The 21,538-nt window shown below is 31.3% G+C and overlaps 1 protein-coding gene and 1 non-coding gene across 2 annotated transcripts; both read right to left on the bottom strand.

Annotated features, from left to right (window-relative positions):
- Window positions 1-6,432: 6,432 nt before the first annotated feature.
- Window positions 6,433-6,505, bottom strand: TRNAA-AGC. The gene has a single exon. It is a non-coding gene; the product is annotated as a tRNA-Ala (tRNA).
- A 1,903-nt stretch (window positions 6,506-8,408) lies between these two features.
- On the bottom strand, window positions 8,409-12,014 carry LOC120149693. Its single transcript, XM_039162426.1, has 2 exons — window positions 11,842-12,014; window positions 8,409-10,790 (listed from the first exon to the last, which is right to left on the bottom strand). Exon 2 carries the CDS (start codon window positions 10,439-10,441, stop codon window positions 8,525-8,527), a length of 1,917 nt encoding a protein of 638 aa, XP_039018357.1. The 5' UTR covers window positions 10,442-10,790; window positions 11,842-12,014; the 3' UTR covers window positions 8,409-8,524.
- Window positions 12,015-21,538: the final 9,524 nt, after the last annotated feature.

The following is a 21,538-nucleotide window of genomic DNA, read 5'->3' as shown; positions in this document are numbered from 1 at the left end:
TAGCAGTGCAACAATGGGAAATCATATATATATATATATATATATATATATATAAGAATAATAGTGGAGTTGTGGAAGGATTTGTAGTGGTGGGGGCAGCAAATAAAACATATTTCTTTCTTTCAAAAAAATAATAATTAGAGAGAGTGACGTATTGATAACAGGGAAGGAGGATGCTCATCGAAGCATCCCCGCGGCGGCGGGAAACGGATTACGGGGCGCTTATGGTTGCAGACTTCGTAAGTAACGGTATCTATGTTAGCTATTATTACAACCCTGCAAATAGAGGACAAGTGAGATCGAGTTATGTAAAAAAACAAACATTATAATTTTTTTTTCAATTTAATTTCCTTAAGAAAATATATATTGTCAATAGTGGGTCATCATCATACTTCATGCTGATATCATGCATTTGCTGTCATATACGTGGCTCACATGAATATCAATCTGGTCTAGACTTAAATGGCTGTCCCTTGTTCCCATATATATGGGATAAGGGGGAGGTAAGATAGTAGGCTGCCCCCAACACTAGGTTGAGAACAGCTTCCGTAGGAGACCTCCAAATTATGAAATGTCCTCCATGGGACTCGATCCCACGACCTCAAGGTTAAGAACCTTGTGCTCTACCAACTGAGCTGGATGGTCTAGACTTAAAGATGTGTATATATACGAAAATATATCCACATATTGCTTTGCTTTGTGTTGAACCCCGTGATATATTCATAGTTAAAAATAAAATAAAATTTTATTATAATTTTATTTGTTGAAGATTACTTGATGATTAATTTTATTTAGCTAAAAAAATTTATAAAACAATATTTTTTTTGTGACCATATATTTGACTTTATGAATAGAGGGTCTCGTCCTTTTGAATTATGAGAGAGATTTTAGGTATATATAATCATTTTGTAGTCTTTACAACTTTTGGGGTTTACGTTGTAGGTACGAGTTTTGTAGGGATATTGAGAGAGTTCTTTGAGATGCATGTATCAATTTACCTCAGTGATTAAAGAAATCGTTATTGTTCTTATAGGTCAAGGGTTCGAGTACCAGCAATTGCAAGGGTGATTGAAAGTTCATAGTCAAATGGTGAAGAGTACTTAGAAGTGATATTGCTTTGTAATCACCTTTAGCTTAATAAAAAAAAGGTACATGTGATATCTTGTATTTATACCCTTCGTGGTCTCCATGTTTTCATTATTATTATTCTCATTTATGGAGTTAGGCAAGACTGAATTACGTTAAATCTCGCTTCTTGCATGTGCTTTATTTTATGTTGGTTTCACTTTTGTTATTTCTTTGCTTATAAATTCTTAACGAGTGGTATAAGTTTCACAGTTCGAGTTTTATGAAACTTTAAAGGAATTTGTTACTACAAATTTTGTTAGCGATATTAGAGATATGCAATAGTAATTTTAGTGCAATGACAAATACTTTTAAGTTTAAGAGGAGTAATTCTCAATCAATCCTACAATACTTCAACGAATGTTACGTAAGAATTGGAGTTGTTGAAGACTTGACGTCAGAGCTTCAACATATATTTCACTTAGGTAAGAATTGAAGTTGAAGATTTAAAGATCATTTTTAAAAGAAGATTGTTAAATATAAAATCATGTTCTAATTATAAATTAAGTTGAATTTTGTAGTAGTTTTATTGGTCGAAGATTATTTGATGATTAAGTTTATTTAGTTCTGAATTCTTATGAAATAGGGATTCTCGGTGATGAAGTATTTGACTTTATAAATAGAGATTAAATCTTAACTTTTAGAATCATGAGAGAGAATTATTTTGGATACTTGTAGTCCTTTTGTAGTCTTTACAACTTTTGAGGTTTATATCATAGAGATTAATTTTGTAGAGTTATTGGTAGAGTGATTTAGGATACTCTGGATTATGGTATAAATACCAATTTTTAGGATATATGTAATATCATGTATTTTTATCATTCGTTATATTCATGTTTATTGTAGATTATTATTCTTCTCACTCACGAAGACAGATAAGGTTAGACCATATTAAATATTGTCTTTTATACATGGTATTTTCTTTATTAATATCACATTGATTATTTTATGTTTTCGAATTCCTAATATTCATCGTTTTAGTTATCCTCTCCGTTTTATATAACAAAGAAGTGAATTTATATGTAAAGATTCGATTGAAAATTATAAAGTAGTAATTAATATGCCAAATGAGATTAAGAAAGTGGTTTTGATAATTAGCTGACGAGGATGATGACGTGTGATAAAATTTCATAATGGAAAATATAGAGATTGAATATGAGAATGGTGGGTCATTGGCTTAAGAGAAGACAACATCATATAGGAACTTGAATAAGGGATTCGTCTCCTCACGTAATTTTGTAGGCCCATTTTCAAATTTATCAAATCAATTAAGTGGCCTTACTAGCTACTTCCCTAGCTACCAAGTAAAAAAAAAAAAAAACCGAAGCAAGGTGAGTTAATAACAAAATAATATTATTGAAGATGATTATTCGAACGATGTACTCGATGAAGAGTCATAAATAGTGACACTCATGTCGTCTTATTTTGTGTAAGTTTAAATTTTAATATTTATCTTGAAAACATAATATCTCTATGTTTAATTAAAATATTTAAATTAATTCGTAATAACTTTATGATAAATCAATTTCATGAAATGGGATGGTCAGCGTTGAGCGGCCACTGTTACATTAGATTCACACCATGCCACTTTGATGATTTGACGAGCTTTCCACATCTTCACTTCCTAAAATTACATCAATGAATTATTAATTCCATTCCATGATTTTACATCCCACTACCTTAGCTTACCTTTTACAAATATATAAAATAAATCCAAACCCATAATGCCTCATGCAACCATGCTTAGTGAAATTAATAATGGCTTCTTAAAGAAGCCTCAAGTGTTTGGAGAAAAAAGTAATTATTGCTGTAAAAGCTTATTGGCTCATCAATTTGGTATTAACCCTTAAAGAAATTTTGTTATTGAAATGGAAATAAAATAATTTTTAGTTTTTAAATTTGGCATCTTTACTTGTAATTTCTTCAATACGAGGAGTTTCGAGATTATGTCACTCAAAATCATATTGTATAATTTTAATATATTATACCCCGAGGAAAAATAATAATTTATAATGATTACTAGGTAGTATTTGTTTATAATTTTTTTAGTTAATTGATAACGCACCTACATTATGTAGACTTAACTGTTCGAACCTAAGACTTCTAGAGATAACAACATTCTCTTTTGACTATTAAGATCACTTAATAGATTTAAATTAATAAAAATTTTAAATTTGACAATTAACTTGGAAAAAATATCCATATACCAAATAAATAAAATTTCTTAAAAGTGGTAAAACAATGCAAGTGAAGTGATGACCGCATATCTATGTCATGCTTCTGTCTTTCACTGTCTATTTATAAGATCCTCATACCTTGGCCTATAGGAATAGACGCAAATCTTATCTTATATAAATAAAATTATATATTTCAAGATAAAAAATGAATTATCAATATAAAATATATAAATTTTAAAATTTTGATTGTCCATCCATCACTATATCCATAATGAATGATAATAAAAGCTAGAAGGCTTTGTATCTCGTAACACACTCAAAATTCCTACCTAGTACACATGTTACAACTTAATTTTATACATTAAAACTGTATCTTTAGTTTTCATTTTATTTTGTTCCCCGATCATTATTTATAACTTCTTAAAAGCTATGATTTGTAATATTCATCGATTCATATTTATGTGAATTTGAAATTACATTTCTAAATATTATACCTATAAAACTTTAACAAATGTTAAAATGTTAATATTTTTTCTATTTTTAAATCTTGTACTTCGTTTTTTTAAAATCTAAATATTTCTTTAAAAATTAGAAATTAGGAGAATAAAATCTATATTCATTACCAACAACTAGTTGATTTAATGGGATGAGGCACTAGGTCCCTTAAGTAAGGTCAGAGGTTCGAATCTTGGCGTTTGAGAATGGAGCAAACTGGGTTGGGAGGGTCGCCTCGCCTCTACAATACTCGAATATGAGACACTAATTCTGTTAATTTTTTAACGGTGAGTGATTAAAATGAAATCAAAATGTAACGTTGAGTATGATTTTAAAATTATAATAATAATTGGGTTGTCAAAATAGAATAAAATGATAGTTGAGTTACTAAACATGAATATGTAATTCTGAAAAATTGTTGTTATAAAAAAATAAAATTCTTTTTCACAACTAAACCACGTTATGGATTTTCCATTGCTGAAATTAAAAGTTAAGGAAAAGGCCGCTCTGTTGAGTTAAGGGCGGAAAAGAAGTTGATTTGACTTTAAATTTTAATGTAATGGTTATATTTTTAGAATTATGATCAATTTAAATAATATATAAATTATAATGACTAAATTTATTAATTATCGTGTTAAATTTTGAATCGATGATTTTGTAATTTTCAATAATACAAGTGACTAGTTCATATTTTTTAGAATTGTGATCCAATTAAAAGTATCTTATAATCAATATAATAATATAAATGTAACCGATATAATAAAATAATTCAATATTAAATGATATAACTTTTTAATTTTAAAAAGCAACATACTATTTTAAAATATAATTTTATAACGAATGAGGGATTATATATTTTTTTTTGAATTGTCCTGAGTGATTATAAGACAATATCTATTCATAATCTTTCTTAATCATTGACAACTCACACACACCCTGCAAACATAGCAGCTCGAACCCAGAATTTTTAAGAAAGAACCAGCATTCTCTTTAACTACTTAGGTCATTCAATGAGTTCGGGTCATATATAATTTTTAATGAACTTTAAATATCATTACAATATTATTCTATTTATAAATTTAAAGCATGTCTTTGGCTTAACAATTGAGACATGGTGACTTTGGATTGACATTGCAGCTCCCGTAAAAGTTTTATAATGTATGTAGAAAAAGAAGTCCAATAAGCGAAGCAACGTAGAGAAATAATAAATGGAATTTTTTCAACATTCATAAATATAAATGATAAGAAAGAAACAACAGTTTTAATATAACTATTAAAGTAATTAGTTATTATTATAATAGTAAGAATAACGTGAGGTTTGTATAGGACATGAATGCATCATTAATTGACTTGCATGCGCTGGTGGATTACTAATCAAAATCATTTTTAGTGGTAGACTTAGTTTCGGCGTGATTCATGAAAGCAATTAAAGGAAAGTGATTTAACTAATCCACTTATTATTTAACTAATTTAGTTTAAATAACATAACATCGACCGCTTAAGCTACTTAAACCCCTTTTCTTCTTCCCTTTGCATTTCCTTCCAAATATGAGAATAAGAGAGAGAAATATCAGAAGTGGATCTGAGTATTGACTAAAAGATAATACATTGTTATATTTTAAAAGTAAGTTATATGAATCAGTTTGATTATAAACACTCATAATTAATCTATTTTAAATATCTAAAAATTAACCACCGACTTTACCAGAAGCTATTGTTTAAGTTGGTTCGAACATGCCTTTGTTCACTCTACAATAATTGAGTTTAAACTTAAAATGAAGTTGATTGATATTTTATTCAATTTAATATTACAACTTTTCAATTATGGTAATACTCTAATAACGCGATAAGCGACACGTAATCTACAATATTGAGAATGGAATCAATCCCTATACCTCTCGCATGCTAAGCGAGCATTCTATCATCTGAGCTACATCCCCTTCATGTCTGAATTTTGCACTGAGCTCATCTCATGGAAAGCACTGAGCTCAACTCAGGGAATCAGGAAATGGAACACTTTAAAGCTGTTTGTTGAAACGGTTGGAGTTTTCTCGAGTTTCGTGTCCCACCACTTCTTAGTTATGTTAATGTTTTGACAATTTATATTCGATGTCGTTCCTGCATCATTTAAATTTATATTCGGCATACTTAACTTAGGACTGTATTCAGTTTACTCTGGAAGCTCCATCAGTCCAAAGAAAAATCACTTGGTGATTAAGCTCCATCAGTCCTAAGGTCAATTTAATTACCAGTTCCTCTAACAGGGGAAGGTGATGAAGAGTCCCGAATTGATAATCTTCTCATTTACGTTCTTCTCTCCATATTCTAGTGTTTTCAAGTTTTAAATGCATCTTGTGGTAAAAATTTTCTCATGCCCTTTTGTAGGATTGACGATATATTTCTTCGTTACAGTTTACACAAGTGAAGGTCTTGGACAAGGAAAAGTGCAGAGCATCATTGTGGATACCCAACCTAAGTTACTCTACAAGTTTTTGGTTTCGTAAAAGCAAACTTTGTTAACAACTTTAGGCTTAGTCAAGCAACTCAACACTTTGGGGTTTAATGTTTAACCATCCCTTCTTCATCCTTAAGACTTCTTTGCCTATTTTACCTTCTTGCATAACCCCAAAAACAGTGGAGATGCGGGGTATCGATCCCCGTACCTCTCGCATGCTAAGCGAGCGCTCTACCATCTGAGCTACATCCCCTCTTTGTTTTTTTTATTGCATTTGTCTTCAAAGAAAATATGGGCTCATGGAAAGCACTAAGCTCAACTCAGGGAAAATGGAAATGGAAGACACTGGAAAGCTGTTTGTTGAGACGGTTGAAGTTTTCTTGAGTTTTAGGTCCCACCAGTTCTTTTTTTTTCCACCTGGTTCTCGGCATGGTGAGTCATAACTAGAGTCAGATATTCCGATATCATAGTCATTGGGAAACCGTGTCTGCTCGAGTTTGCTTCTTCTCCCTTTCAACTACATACTATTATAATAATGAAATACTTGCTCTTTATATTCTATGGTTTACTTAGAAGAGAGATTGTTGTAGAATTAAGGAAGGCCGCTGACTTGCAAAAAACTCCATTCTCTTAGTGGCCTGCACCAAATTTTCATCTTTCTTCATTTTCTCATCCAATTTCCTTTGATGATGGATTACAAGAAGAAGAAAAGTGACAATTCTTGGTCTCCTCCAACAACTTAGTAAAACGCACCGATAGCATTCTTAAGAAGGCCACTGACTTATCTGTGCTAACTGATACTGATATCGGACTTTTGATGTTTTCACATCAGTTTCTCTAACAAGGGAATCTGATGAAGTGTCTCTAATAGATAATAGGCTTAAATGCATCATTACCTCTTAAACTCTACTTATTCGAAAAAATTTCAAGTTCAAATCTCAGTTGGAACTCCAGACGCGTAATGCATGAACATCCAAATAGAATGGCAACAAAGGCAACGGCTAGACGTGAAAAACAGAGATAAACAGCTTCATCATTCTGCGAATAAAAATTAAACACAAATGATATACTAAACCGTATTAAAAACATAAAGGAAGTAAGAGGAAGCGGCCACGATAAAAGTGACGATAATGGCGGTCGACAACAGTAAGGGATAGGGGTGTTCAAATTTCAGTTTTAGCTGAATTAACAGATCGAAACATAGTTTTTTTCAGTTAACGAATAATATTTTTTTAAACTTCAGTTATTGATTAATTCGGTTTGAAATTAGTTAATTAACCGAATTAATCAAAATTATTTATAATATAAATTATAAATAAAATTTAATATATTATATATATTATTTATATATTACTTAGTCTTAAGGAGGGTTTAAACTTCAATTTTAACCGAATTTATTTGATTTGATTAATATTTTTTAAAAAAAAATTGATTCGGTTAACGGTTGAAAGAGAAAATCAGCTAATGAATTTTAGGTTGTTCAGTAAATTAAATGAACCGACCAATTGAACACCCCTCATAAGAGGATTAGAATTAGGGATTTGAGTTTTTTTAATCATTAAGATTTGGGGTTTATCTTTATAAAAAATATAAGTTTAAGTTTTTTAAAATAACATTTAAAAAAATTAAACTCGACACATGCCACGTTTTGAGTGATTTTTTTTATTGATCATGTACCTAAAATGATAACATTGAAAATACTAAGCACTTACCTTGAGAAAAAAATACTTTAGGCACCTAAAATGAATAAGAGGTATAAGTTAGACACTTATTTTTTAATTAAACCTTATTTATTTATTTTTAAATATACAAATATAAAATATTTTAAAATTTAAACTATGATATTAAAATTTATAATTTGAATTGTAATATAAGTGTAACTATAAAAAATTATCATATTGACTAGAATTAACTGATTTATACAAGTATCAAAATAATGCCTACTTGATTATCAAATAATACATAGTAGAGCCCAATGCAGTCACTTGTTTAAAAAGGATAGGATCATGGCATTTGAAGTGAACTATTATGGGACCAAAATATACCCTTATCGACAAAAAAAACAATAGATATAAAGCCATGGTCTAATTTACAACAATTATAAACTTATTATATCTCATGCATCATTGGCGGATGCTGTAAACATTACTGATACCACTATTAATCAACACAATACTATATATATACCCAGTATCCCTACAAACCAAATCTTTTAAACAATTCCACAGCTGAAGACAAACTAGGTTCCTTCGTGTCAAAGTGAATTTGGACTTCAAATGCCATCAATGGGGTTCTTCAGATTTCCATTAAGCAATGACATGAGACCTCCACCATGGACCCTCCCCTCCGGGATCAACAAGTCGAAGCTCTTGTTACTGACACCCCCCACGATGTCATTTCCATACCTATTCATTCCTTCATCTTGCTGCTCAGAACTCGGAAAACTTGAGTATGAGAATGATGACTTCATGGATAGTGGAACCAATACCTGTGGAGGTATGAGTTGTTTCCTTGTAATTGGCATGTTTGGTGAATCGATGCGATCAGAAATGACACTATTCCCTGAGGATGAGTGATTGTTGTTGAAGCTGCTTCCTGTGGTCGACGTTGCTGATACAAGACCATGGAAAACTCCTGGGGCAACGAGCCCTCCCTTGCTTGCCTCCCTCTCTTGGAACATGCTGCTATGAGCTGCACACAAACCGCTCCTGCCCCTTGCAAATTTCTCACATTTGCTTTCTTCCCAGGAACATCTTTTGCCCCCACCATGGGCCTTACACAAATCTGTGCTTCCTTGGGCACTCTTGCCGCAGTTCTCGAACTTGCATCGCTTTCCACCGCCATGCCTGACACAACAATCAGTGCGACCACGTGCGCTCTTTGTACAGCCTGGCACTACACACCTCTTCCCACCACCATGAGCAACACAAAAATTTGTGCCCCCATGCACACTCTTGGGACAAATGCCACCACCATTGTAGAGGCATCGCTTTCCCCCACCATGTCCTTTGCACAATGGTGTGCTCCCTTCAGCTCCTTTGGTACACCCAGCAAACATACAACGTTTTCCACCACCATGAGCCTTGCAAAACATGGTACTCCCCTGAGCACCTTTATTACATGCTGGAAACTGGCACCGACGCCCACCGCCATGAGATATGCACAGACCGGACTGTCCTTCAGCACTGCGTGTGCAACCTTCAACCTTACACCTTTTGCCCCCACCATGTTTAATGCAAAGCCCAGATTTACCTCGTGCGGCTTTTGTGCACCCTCCAAGGAACCCACATCGTCTCCCTCCACCATGTGCTATGCAAAAATCCGTCTTTCCCTCCGCACTTTTGGTGCAGCCCAAGTGCTGGCACCTCCACCCTCCACCATGAGCCTTACAGAAGACAGTACGGCTTTCAGCACCTTTATTACACCCTGCCTTTTGGCATCTTTGTCCGCCTCCATGGCCAATACAAAAACCAGTTGCTCCTCTTGCACCTTTAAAGCAACCAGAAAACTTGCATTTCTTCGAATTGCTTGTTTGGTTATCTGAAGATGTCATAGTAATGGTTTGCTCAGAGAGGGTGTCTACCGAGAAATTTGTCTGACTAGAGGGCTCACAACCTTGATGAAACTGGTGACAATGAGATTTAGCTCCAAACTGGAAAAGTTCATGTGTCTGCCCCAAATCTTTCCCACTATCCATTCTTGGAGCCAACAGGAGTGATGGCATATAGCCACCAGATTTCTTGGCCGAAGTAGAACCCTCATCAACAACAGGTAGTGATTTGTTCGAAAGAGGCATACTAACATCAGTGTCTATCGAGAAAGAACATTCCAACTGATTCGTACTTTCCTTGGACGTCCCTCCAGAAAGGCTAAGTTTTAGGATAGAGTTATCCTCAGGTGGCAAATACGGTTTGGATGAAGCTGTGGATGATTTGTTCTTGTTGAGGACAATATTGTGATAATCATCACAGCAAGCACTTGAAGTTGGACCCAACCCCAGAACCAACCTGCAGCCATAATCAGGTGCGCAAGAAAGACCAACATGAAGATCACTTTGAGCACTTCCGAATCTTGCCTTGTTGCTTCCTCCATAACCAAGAAAGTTCGGGCATAAAATGGTATCACCGAAATTACCGTTTCCCGAGAGTTCAGACAAATGAGAAAACTGTACATTCTTATTCAAATCCATAGATGCTGTGAACTATAACACTAGGGAAAAGGAGGCAGGCCAAATTTGCAGAAAATATTTAATACATGCTACTGACCAGTATAAGTATCATTAGAAAATTAGGAAATACCAGAAATTACAAAGGCATTCCTCCTCCGCTTACAAACCCTGATGTATCTGCTCGGTCCATTGTATCAAGTGTCTACAATAACAACACAGACTTCAACTATGTAAAAGGCTTAGTAATAGCTGATGTATCTGATAACATTTCTACTATAAAATCCTTTTATAAGAACATTCAAAGTAGATGCAAACGGATATATGGAGTGGCTTGTGCTCCAGGTCAACAAACAGGTCGGCTTCATTAACCCTGACAAGCAAAACAATTCCAGGAACACAATCAGGTTCAAATTAAAAAGTCATTAAAGTACATTATACTTGAGTAATAACAATTTCAATAGCATTAATTAGATACGAACATCAAAACTTAAACGAGAGGAAGTTATACATAATTAGATGGTAGATACTTAAGATTCAATATAGAAGATTCATAATTAGATGGTAAAATTTGGCGACCGGCAACAAGTTTATCAATTACAACTCAATTCCCGTATTATCTTTCAATAACTGCTTTATTAGTTCGGGGTTATTACAAAGTATTATTTGTTCAAAAATTTTATAACCAATTGACAGTAAGTGCACACACATCCTGTAGACCTAGATGCTCAAACCCGAGAATCCAATACTTCTAGAAATAACAATGGTCCCTTTTACCGGTTAATCAATTGGTTCAATAACTTGGATATGGACTCATGTAGATTGTAGACCAAGGAACATAGAACAAGGATGAAAAATAACAAAGTTAACAGAAAAACTTTTCAAAACCATTTATATCACAAGAATTGCAGCCAAAATCAAAGAAACTTTACTACACAAATAACTTAAGAACTGAACTCCAAAAACAAATGGAACCACTCAAATACAAAAGAGAAATAATAAGAAAAAAAACTCCGGGATCCATGCAAAAAAGCAATAAAAACTAGAGTAAGCTACTAAAAAATAGAAAACTGAATCAAATAGTTTGTAAAAGAAAAGAAAACCCAGATTAGTTTCAGTTCAGCCGCATAATTAACTTTCGATCATGATTAAACTATGCATAACGACCAAAGACCAAAACAAGGAAAATTCACCATATCTCCTTTGAATGATTAACATACCCTCCAAGCTCCAAAAAAAAAATAGAAATAGAAATATATCCCGAGACTCTGAGAAGCGTGAGAAGTAAAGTTGCCCGCAAAAAACAAGTTAGAAAATCAAAACAGAGAGCTAAATCAATGTAATAAAAATGAGAAACGGTGAAGTAACCGCAGTAAATAAAACGATTGAACTTGATGGAAAAGAAAAGAAAATCGTAGATATACCGTGAAGAAAGCCAAATTTAGAGCAAACTGAAGGATCTGAGACGCCGCTAATGGCATGTTGAGAAAGCTGGAGAGTCTTTAAAACAGAGAAACAAAAGTTTGGTACGAACGAAAGAAGAAGAGAACTCTAACAAAGCGTGACGAAGTCGAAGAGAGAACAAGCGGAGAAATTAGAGAAAATGAAATAAAAAGTGAGACATAAAGAGGAGATGGAGGGGGAGAATGAGATACTGAAACGTGGATCTGGTAATTCATAATATGTTGAAAAGAAATATATAATATAATATAATATAATATTAAAAACTAATACAAAACAATATTTAACGCACAGTATAAATTTATATATTAACAATAAATTATACATATCTCCGCCTTTACTTATATAAAAAATTTAAATTATTGCAATAAATTAAGTGAATATTAATTTAATTAGAAATATATTTTTTAATTTGTAATTATAAAATTAAAAAAATAATAAGTCACTGTTTAAAAATTTCTCTTTATCTGATATAAAAATTTTAAAGTACCACTTGCTAATAAAGAATTTTAAAGAAGATAGAAATCAATTGTGAAAATTTTATTAAGAATTGTGTCGTTCAACTCTATATGATATATATATTGAATATGAAATAAATATATATGTCAAATATGGTTATAAAAAATCATTTAAATTAAAATCAATTAATATCATAATATTATAAATATTTATAATTAAATTTAAATAAAAAATTAAACAATTTAATTCAAAGAAAAATAAATAAAGTTTGAGTTATTAAACAGAGTTTGTCAACTTAATTAACTCAAAAAATTTTAATTGACTCGATCGAATACTCATCTTTAAAATTTATGTTATATAATATTATTTTTAATATATTTATGTTAATAAATAGTCTAAAAATATTTATAAAAAATAAGTTAAAAATAGTATAAAATACACATGTAATGCTATACCAATTATTATACCAGTGTCTTTAAAATTTTACTTTTTTCAATATTTTAATTTTTAAAAAATAATGATTAGACTCTTCCTAAAAAATACTAATAAATTTAATTAAAAAATAAGGATTAATGACAAAGTAAAAGATTAATTCATCGCTATGCAATTAATTGAATAAATTCCATGGATTCGATGGGTTAAATTAATAATGATTGCTACGTTTTGTGGGAAGCTCTAAATGGAAGTATGATAAATCCATTTTTAATCTTAAATATAAACATTATTTTATTGTTAGCAATTTTTACAAACAATTACACATCCGTGGCCCTCTCACGTGTTGACAACTTTTTGGTACGTCATATGTGTTGGCCACCGTCCAACTTTTAAATAATAATAATTTTTAATTTAAATTATTTAATTTATGAACTTATGGAAGGCACATTGAGGGTACTCAAATAACATATTAATATTACTATTTTTAATCCCGTTCACAAATCAAAATATCTTAATGATTACAAGATTTGTTGTTATCTCTTAAAGTTTTAAATTTAAGAATCATATATACCAGGGGCATGAATATCTTTTGTTAAATGATTTAAAATTTTTAAATATATATTACATTGTATTTATCCTAGAATTATTAGAAAAATTAAATTAATTAAAGTTATTAGTTAGTTAAAATAAATTTCTTTATTAATATAAATATTAATAAAAATAATATTAATTTGTATTTCTATATCATTTTTAAATAAATTATTAAAGTCAATGAGGTATTGACACATTTAAAGTAGTTAGATTGTAATTCGAGGTAAGCGATCACAAAAATAATAATCCTGTGGCCTCTTGGAAGATGTTTGGAGGCAAAACTGACATTAGAAATTTGAGTAAATTATCTATTTAATCATCCTTTTATTATTAAGTTTTTTTCTTTGATTACTTAATTATTTTTTAAATTATATTTTATTTAAAAAAATTAAAAATATCATATCAATATTATCGTTAATTTTTTAACAATGAGTGACTAAAACATAATCAAATCCTAACATTACATATGATTTTAAAGAAAAATAATAGTTAAATACCTAAATAAAAATTAAATAATAAGTCGGTGACCATATAGATAATTTACCCTTAAAAAATATGGTTCCCCGTGAGCCGTAACATCTCTCCGCGTTACATTATATTATTAGGGTTTAGGGTTTTATTTTTAAAAAATCAATTGGCTGATTCCAACTCCAAGTCAAGTTGAAGAATATTCAAAATCCAAGGGATGACGTGGACAGCTTTGTGGCCTTCATTTAGTTAGCAACGTCAGGGCATCGCCAATGCTTCTCCACAATTGGAGAATATCTCCACTGTAGAGTAAAAATCCCGTCCAACCCATGGCCACAATCAGCGCTACAGTGGAGATGCGCTACAGTCCGCGTCACATCTTGCGTGGTACATGCGCTATAATTTTAAAATAAATGGTTGTTCTTTGTTCTCGTATGTAATGAGGTAAGATAGTAGGTTGCCCCCAACACTAGGTTGAGAGTAACTTCCGTAAGAGACCTCCAAATTATGAAATGCCCTCCATAAGACTCGATCCCACGACCTCAAAATTAAGAACATTATACTCTACCAACTGAGCTGGAGTAAAAATCAATGCGCTATAATTTTCTGTTTTTTAATTCAAATAAATTAAATTAAAAGATAGATGAAAATACATTGAAATTATATATATAAACATACTAATTTTTTTGTAATTTTTATGATTTTTTGTATTTTTTCTGATTTTTTTAAATTCAAGTAGATTAATTTGCAAGATAAATAAAAATACATTGAAATTAGATAAATAAACATACTAATTTTTTGTAATTTTTATGATTTTTTGTATTTTTTCTGATTTTTTTAAATTCAAATAGATATTTATTAGAAATGTATATGTTTTATTTTATATTTACAAAATCAATATTATAATAATTAAATATTATGAATAAAGTAGAGTTTGTGATAATGTAAAGATAATGTTGGAGATGAATTATTGTTTCATCTCTATAATAGAGATAGAAATGCGCTAAAGTAAAGATAAACATTGAGAGATGACCAGTAGGCAATTGTTTTTCATCTCATTTTAAATAATCATCTTTGATTAATTTCTAATCATCTTTTTGACAACCACGCATTTATCATCATCGTCATTTTTTATATTCAATCCGTTGTTTTGAGTTAAACATCACATTATTAACAAAACAAACTCCGCAAATAAGGTACCATTTGGTTTAATGGCAAATTTGATGTTGTATTATGAATTTTGAAATATTAAGTTCATGTTTTTTACCATATATGAATATTATGCGTCGATATATTTCGATTATCAATCTAATCATACATTATAATCTTAAAGAATTTAAATTCAGCTTTACATTAATAAAAATATACTTTATTCAACCCATTAAATTTGTTTTCTATTGATTTATTTTTGTCAATTTTTTTAATTTTTACTCATTATTATTTAAAATTTGTTATTTAAAAAATTAAATCAAGTGATTTTTAAATACATATTGTATGTAACACCCCAATTTAGGGGCTAAAATTAAGAAATTATAAAGTGGTGAATTTAATTAGTATTTTTGGAAGAAATTGGGGATTAAATTGTAAAATCGTAAAGTTGACATACCATTTTAAGAAGTGCAGAAAGTTCAGTGACTAAATTTATAATTTAGTCATTTTCCTTTATGAGAGAATTTATAACCTGTCTCCCGTGCTGCAGAATTTATTTTTCCAGTTTTTTTCTTCCATTGACCCAACTTTCAACTTCGATCGACTCGTCGTCCGACCTTCGATCGATAAGCCGAAACCACCATCGTGTTCGTTGTCAACCAAAGAACAAAACCCCTCAAACCCTTTGTCGAGAATCGTATCCGTTCGTCGTTAATTTCAGTCGGAAGTATCGTCGGTAATAACTTAATTTCAATTGTTTTTCGTCGATTCACGACGATCCGAGCATCCGTTTACGACACCTCCTGCACCATCGTGTTCCTTGCATCGTTCTGAGTCTGCCGGTGTCATCCTTGGTCTCCGTCGACGGCGGCACGTGAGGAGGTGAAGCTGTCAAAGTTTCCGATTCTTTGAAATCGAGCTCTCCGCCGTTCAAAAATTTGAACCGAGCTTTGTAAGTATCTCGAAATCGCTTAAAATAATTTTTAGGAATTTTTCCGGGAATTTAGCAATGTTCACGCTCGGCCACTGCGCGTGGGGAAGAAAAAATGACCTGGTTTGCTCTTGTTTTAACCGGTCATAACCCGACCCGACCAGTTGACCGGTGTTGACCACTGTTGACCAAAACTTTAACCGGCTTTGACCGAACATTAAACGACATTTGATTTTGACCGAGTATACCTATCTTGACATTTTTCGAAATTCAGACCCGAAGGCCTCGATATTGGCAATCAAACCCGTTGACTTTGATTTTGACCGAAAATTCCAAATTTTTGAAAAGTCATATTTTATGCTTTCGACGTCCTGAATCCGAAGTCCGTTTCGCCAAATTTAAAACCCGTAAGCTGTTTTTCACTTATTTATCACCCGATTCGATCCGTTTATCGTAATTAAGCTCCGTTTTTTTTTATGTAATTTCTATTGATATGCATCCGAGGGAAATATTGGAAGTTGAATTAAAGATCAAAGGCGTTCGAATGGAATTTATATGGTCGATCAGTATGGCACGAAAATCGAGATAATACTTTACTACCTCTTTATGCTTTATGGAACATGTTTATATTGATAAATGCATGAACAAGATAATGTTGGTCACTTTGGTGGAGTTGAATAATTTATACACTCGATATGATGTGGTAGAAATTCTGTAACTAATTACAGATCGAATGACTAATATAAGAGATTGAGGAATTGTTAGATTAAATTGCAAGTTTGTGATTAGTGATAAAGAAATCAGCCATGTATCTGCAACTTATAATTTATTTCATCAAAGGTTAAATGTTAAAGGTACTTGGATGAGAAATTATGAGAATACTTCGGTAGGGTAAAATTATGAAAATACCCTTGTGTTATAAAAAGATAAGATTTGAATATGGAAGTTAGATAAGAGGATTTTACAGACATATTGATTTGATAAAAATATTGATGTGCATAAAAAATGTTAGTTTCATTTGGAAATTATGGATAACAGGTTTTAATCTTAGGAGAGTTTGTGAAGGATACTAGAAGTCTGTTAAGAGAACCGTTTCAAGATCAGAGAGTGTTCAAGAAAGCAATTAATCATAGGATCTCTAAATTATATTATTTTCGTTAAGAGCTAATATCGAAATTATTTGGTTAAGAAATTACGGAAATGCCCTTAAGAGGTAGAATAGTATAAGTTGACTTTGAATGAGAAAATACTTAGAAGATTCGTACTTAACTCGATTAAGTACGGATTTAATTGTTAAGATCCCGACTTAGTTCAGGAAAATTCCTGATATTCCGTTTGTAAAATCTGAGAAGACACTTGACCCAGAAATATCCGAGTTATGAGTAAATACCTGAAGAATAATTTGTCGGGGTGTTCTGTTGTCATAATTGTTCGAAAGGACGGAAATAAATGGTAAGATTGAATTTAATAGTAAGATCGGATGAAAGGAAATGATTGAAATACGCTAAATCTGTAAAATGACCAAAATACCCCTGTAATGGAAATGACCCAATAATACCACCAAGCTCAAGAATGATTGGATATCTTCGAGCTCTGAAATAAATGGAATAAAAATGAACACCAAAATTACCAAAATACCCTTGAGTCATATTGTAAGTAAATGCCTTGGATTAATTAAGGAAACCAAATAAGCATAGGTATTGGACTACCTTTAAAAAGTTATGGAACACAACTTAAGTAAGTTGATCAACTTTAATGATATGTCAGTACCTGAACGGCATAGATATTACTTGAATGCGTGTTTGTCTACTCAAATTTAGCTCAATGATAATTTTGGAAGTATTCAGCTCAGCTCAACTCTAGCTCGTATTCAGTAGTAAGAATTTGATATTTGTTAGACAAATCAACCACGAAGACCAAATTGAATTGAACGGAAGTACAATATGTATCCGAAATTCATAAACGTCTAGATTACCCTAGAAAACCCTAAAATATCTGGAATAGACTTGACTGCTAAATAAATCAAGTAACCTCAAGGACTAAGGATTAAGTTAGTGATTTGGATGAGTCTGGAAACGTTAATGAACATACATGATGTAATATTCTTATGGATCATGAACTACAAATCAAACACATCAGCATTTCATGATATAGTGAAAGCGTGAACATGAAATAAAGACATTGGAAGATTTATTTATCGATGATTCCGAATATGATATATGGACTAGAAATTATGGTAGTAAAGAGTAAATTTCCTGGAAGAACGATGAATTGACCAATCGATAAGCATTAGTTCTAGGAACTATTCATCTAAGAGTTGTTCGATAATCAGATCAAACGACATATTTTGTATAAAGATTTATGAACACTTTCCTGATGCACATGAATCATATCGGAATTCTAAAGTATCAACCTTAAATGTCGGATTAGATTGGTTAGCAATCGATTCCCTTCAATAGGACCTCATTTTTAGAATATGATCAAATTACATCAGTTTCATGTTATTCATTCTGATAACTACTAAGTGTCTCTGAGAAATACTTGGATATCCTAGTGTGTTCCACATGTACCACATGACGATTTTAAATGTTTTTAAATGAGTTTCACCGAAACTATTGATTTACTGGTTTATGAACCATGACAACATGTTATATGTTTTCCGATTACGGGTTTTACCGAAAATATGAATTATTCCTGATTTATGACATCATGGAATCTATTGGTTTTATGAACTATGTTTACTTGAATTATGTTATCGGGTTTCCTATTTTCATTGGAAAATACGATCTTGATAAATCACGTACTGAATATTTTTATGAGACAATACCCGATGTTCTGAATACATTTTATTTTGATATCTGATTTACCACATATTTTGATATGGTTTCTGGTTACGGTATTTTTGTACATGATTTCTAAATATGGATTAATTACTGTTACAGTTCCCCTAGGTCCATTTGCTGTGTGCAAGGGTAAGCCTTACATTTCCCCCAGGTCCCTTTGCTGTGTGCAAGGGTAAGCCTTACAGTTCCCCCAGGTCCCTTTGCTGTGTGCAAGGATAAGCCTTACAGTTTCCCAGGTTCCTTTGCTGTGTGCAATGGTAAGCCTTACAGTTTCCCCAGGCTCTTTTACTATGTGCAAGTATAAGACCTTATCGTTTTTACATGCTCCTCTGCTTTGTGCACAGGGTAAATATGTTTTAAACTTCTACTGTTTTAAAAGATATGTATCTTTTCACTGGTTTTAGGGGAACACACTAGATAACCTATTCTGATCTCCTGAACTCAGTCATCCGAAATATTTCTCTGAACTGAAAGCTCATTGTCAGTTACCACCTGAAATGTTAGTAGGATATCTGCTCAGCATAAAAATCTGTAGATATCTGAACCAATAAAGAAATGTATGTTTATTTGTATCTGCACGTTCTTCAGCATCATCTGGTAGTTTTGTATTACTGAGCTTTCCGAAGCTCACTCTATTACTCAACATTGCAGGTTAAAAGAATTGTACCAGTGCAACTATCGTCATCGGTATGGGAGTTCTTCCGGCGTTAATTTCAGAGAATGATACATGTGATTAGGGGACATGTATTTTGTTTTATATATGAGTCTGGAAATCTGTTTTATTTTTAAATAGTGACAAATGATTTTATAAGCTTACATGTTCTGATAAAAAGTTTTAAATTTTCCGCTATTTTTACAGTGGGTCGCTCCGGTGACCCTAATATGACAACCCAGATTGGATCGGATTATCCGCATCGGTCTGGGGGGTTACATTGTAAAATATAATTGTTTTAAATATTTAAAATAATCATGATTAAAGGTTTAAAATTTAGCTTCTAAGAAGTCAATAAAAGACACATTTAATGGGAGAGATGAAGTACATAATATATTAAAATAATATACCTACGTGAACGTGTTAAATTTATATAAATTTATATAGTTAGATGCTTTCATTTTCCTCAATCCTTGTACAGTGGGATAGAAACTATTATGTTTTGTTACTTCTAACATCATCTACTTAGCTCAAAAATTGAGCTCGAGTCAGGGATATCCCTTTATTAAACTTGGAAGTATAACTTATGAATTTGGTACAATTATTCATTAAAGAGTCAAGTTTTCTCTTATTTTCGTTTTAAAGACGTGTAAAACTTTTCTTTTAGTGTAGTCACTAATCTTCCATAATCTAAATGAGTAAATTCTATGAATTAATATTTCGTCAAATAATTCAAATTTAGTCTCATAACACATAGAAATTACCCAATTAATCTTAGAAATAATCTTATTTATCAATTTAATCATCGATAAAATTTTGAGGCGTTACATAATTAAACATACAAGGTAAACTTATATAACTTAATGTGGGAGTTTTAACCATGAATACTATTGGATGACATTTTTATGACCATGATTTAACTTATATAACTTAATGTGGGAGATTTAATCATGATAACGTTAGGCACTTACATTAATTGAAAAAATATAATTTAAACCTTTTTTATATTAAGCTAAATATTTATTAAGATGGAAATATGTCACACTCTAGGTTGACTTGGACTATTCCTATCACCAAAGTAATCTGAAAGCCCATTGGCGAAGATTGAGACGTAAGCTAGGATCAATATTTATTAAGATGGAAATATGTCACACTCTAGGTTGACTCGGACTATTCCTATCACCAAAGTAATCTGAAAGCCCATTGGCGAAGATTGAGACGTAAGCTAGGATCAATATTTATATTAGATAATATTTTCTAGGTAAACTACATATTTAATCATTCAACTACAACTATAGTTTCATTTTGATCACCTAACTATTTGTTTTTTTTAAATCATCACAAATGTTATGTTTTGGTTTCATTTCCGTCATCCGTCGTTAAAAAATTAATGGTGATGCTAATATGTCATCATAAGATAATGTAACGTCATTATTGAAAATGATATATCAACAATTTTGTTAATTTTTTAACGGTGTCGGGCCAAAATGAAAATAAAACATAACATTAGTAATATTTTTCAAAAAATAACTAGATAACCAAAATAAAATATAATTGACAATTGAGTGATTAAATATGTAATTTGTCCTAGTTTTTATAACAAATGAAGAGAATGTTATTAAAGGAAAAAGTAATGATAAAAAAATGGTCGGGGCCAATTAGCTGTATGGAAGTTGGAACCGTGCGTCTTTGACCTGCTAGTTTATTCGCTAATAGATACAGTCAAATACTTAAATATTTATATGGTTTTATTTTAATAATTTAACTATTTTTTCAAAATTGAATTTAAAATTATATTTTTGTTTTGTATTAATCACTTGATATTAAAAAATAAATAGAATTGTTGATCTGAAATTTTTTATTTTTTAAATAATAATGTGATATTATTTTATAACGACGTGTATCATCGTTAATTTTTTATCAAAGAACCACTAAAATTAAACCAGTATATATATATTTTAAAATAAATAATTGAATGACTAAATACTTATTTTAGATTAATATTTTGTTTACCTTATATTGTAATTAATTCCTTCCAAAAAGCACGTTCGGTGACTATAAGGGAGAGCTACTTTGACTTGGCCAACAATATTATTAGAAAAGAGGCCCATACATACTTCTTTCTCCTTAAC

This window comes from Hibiscus syriacus, unplaced genomic scaffold, assembly GCF_006381635.1.
Source record: "Hibiscus syriacus cultivar Baekdansim isolate YM2019G1 unplaced genomic scaffold, ASM638163v2 tig00111008_pilon, whole genome shotgun sequence".
NCBI lineage: Eukaryota > Viridiplantae > Streptophyta > Magnoliopsida > Malvales > Malvaceae > Hibiscus > Hibiscus syriacus.
Note: the sequence above shows the minus strand (reverse complement) of the source record. Positions and strands in the feature narration are given on the sequence as shown.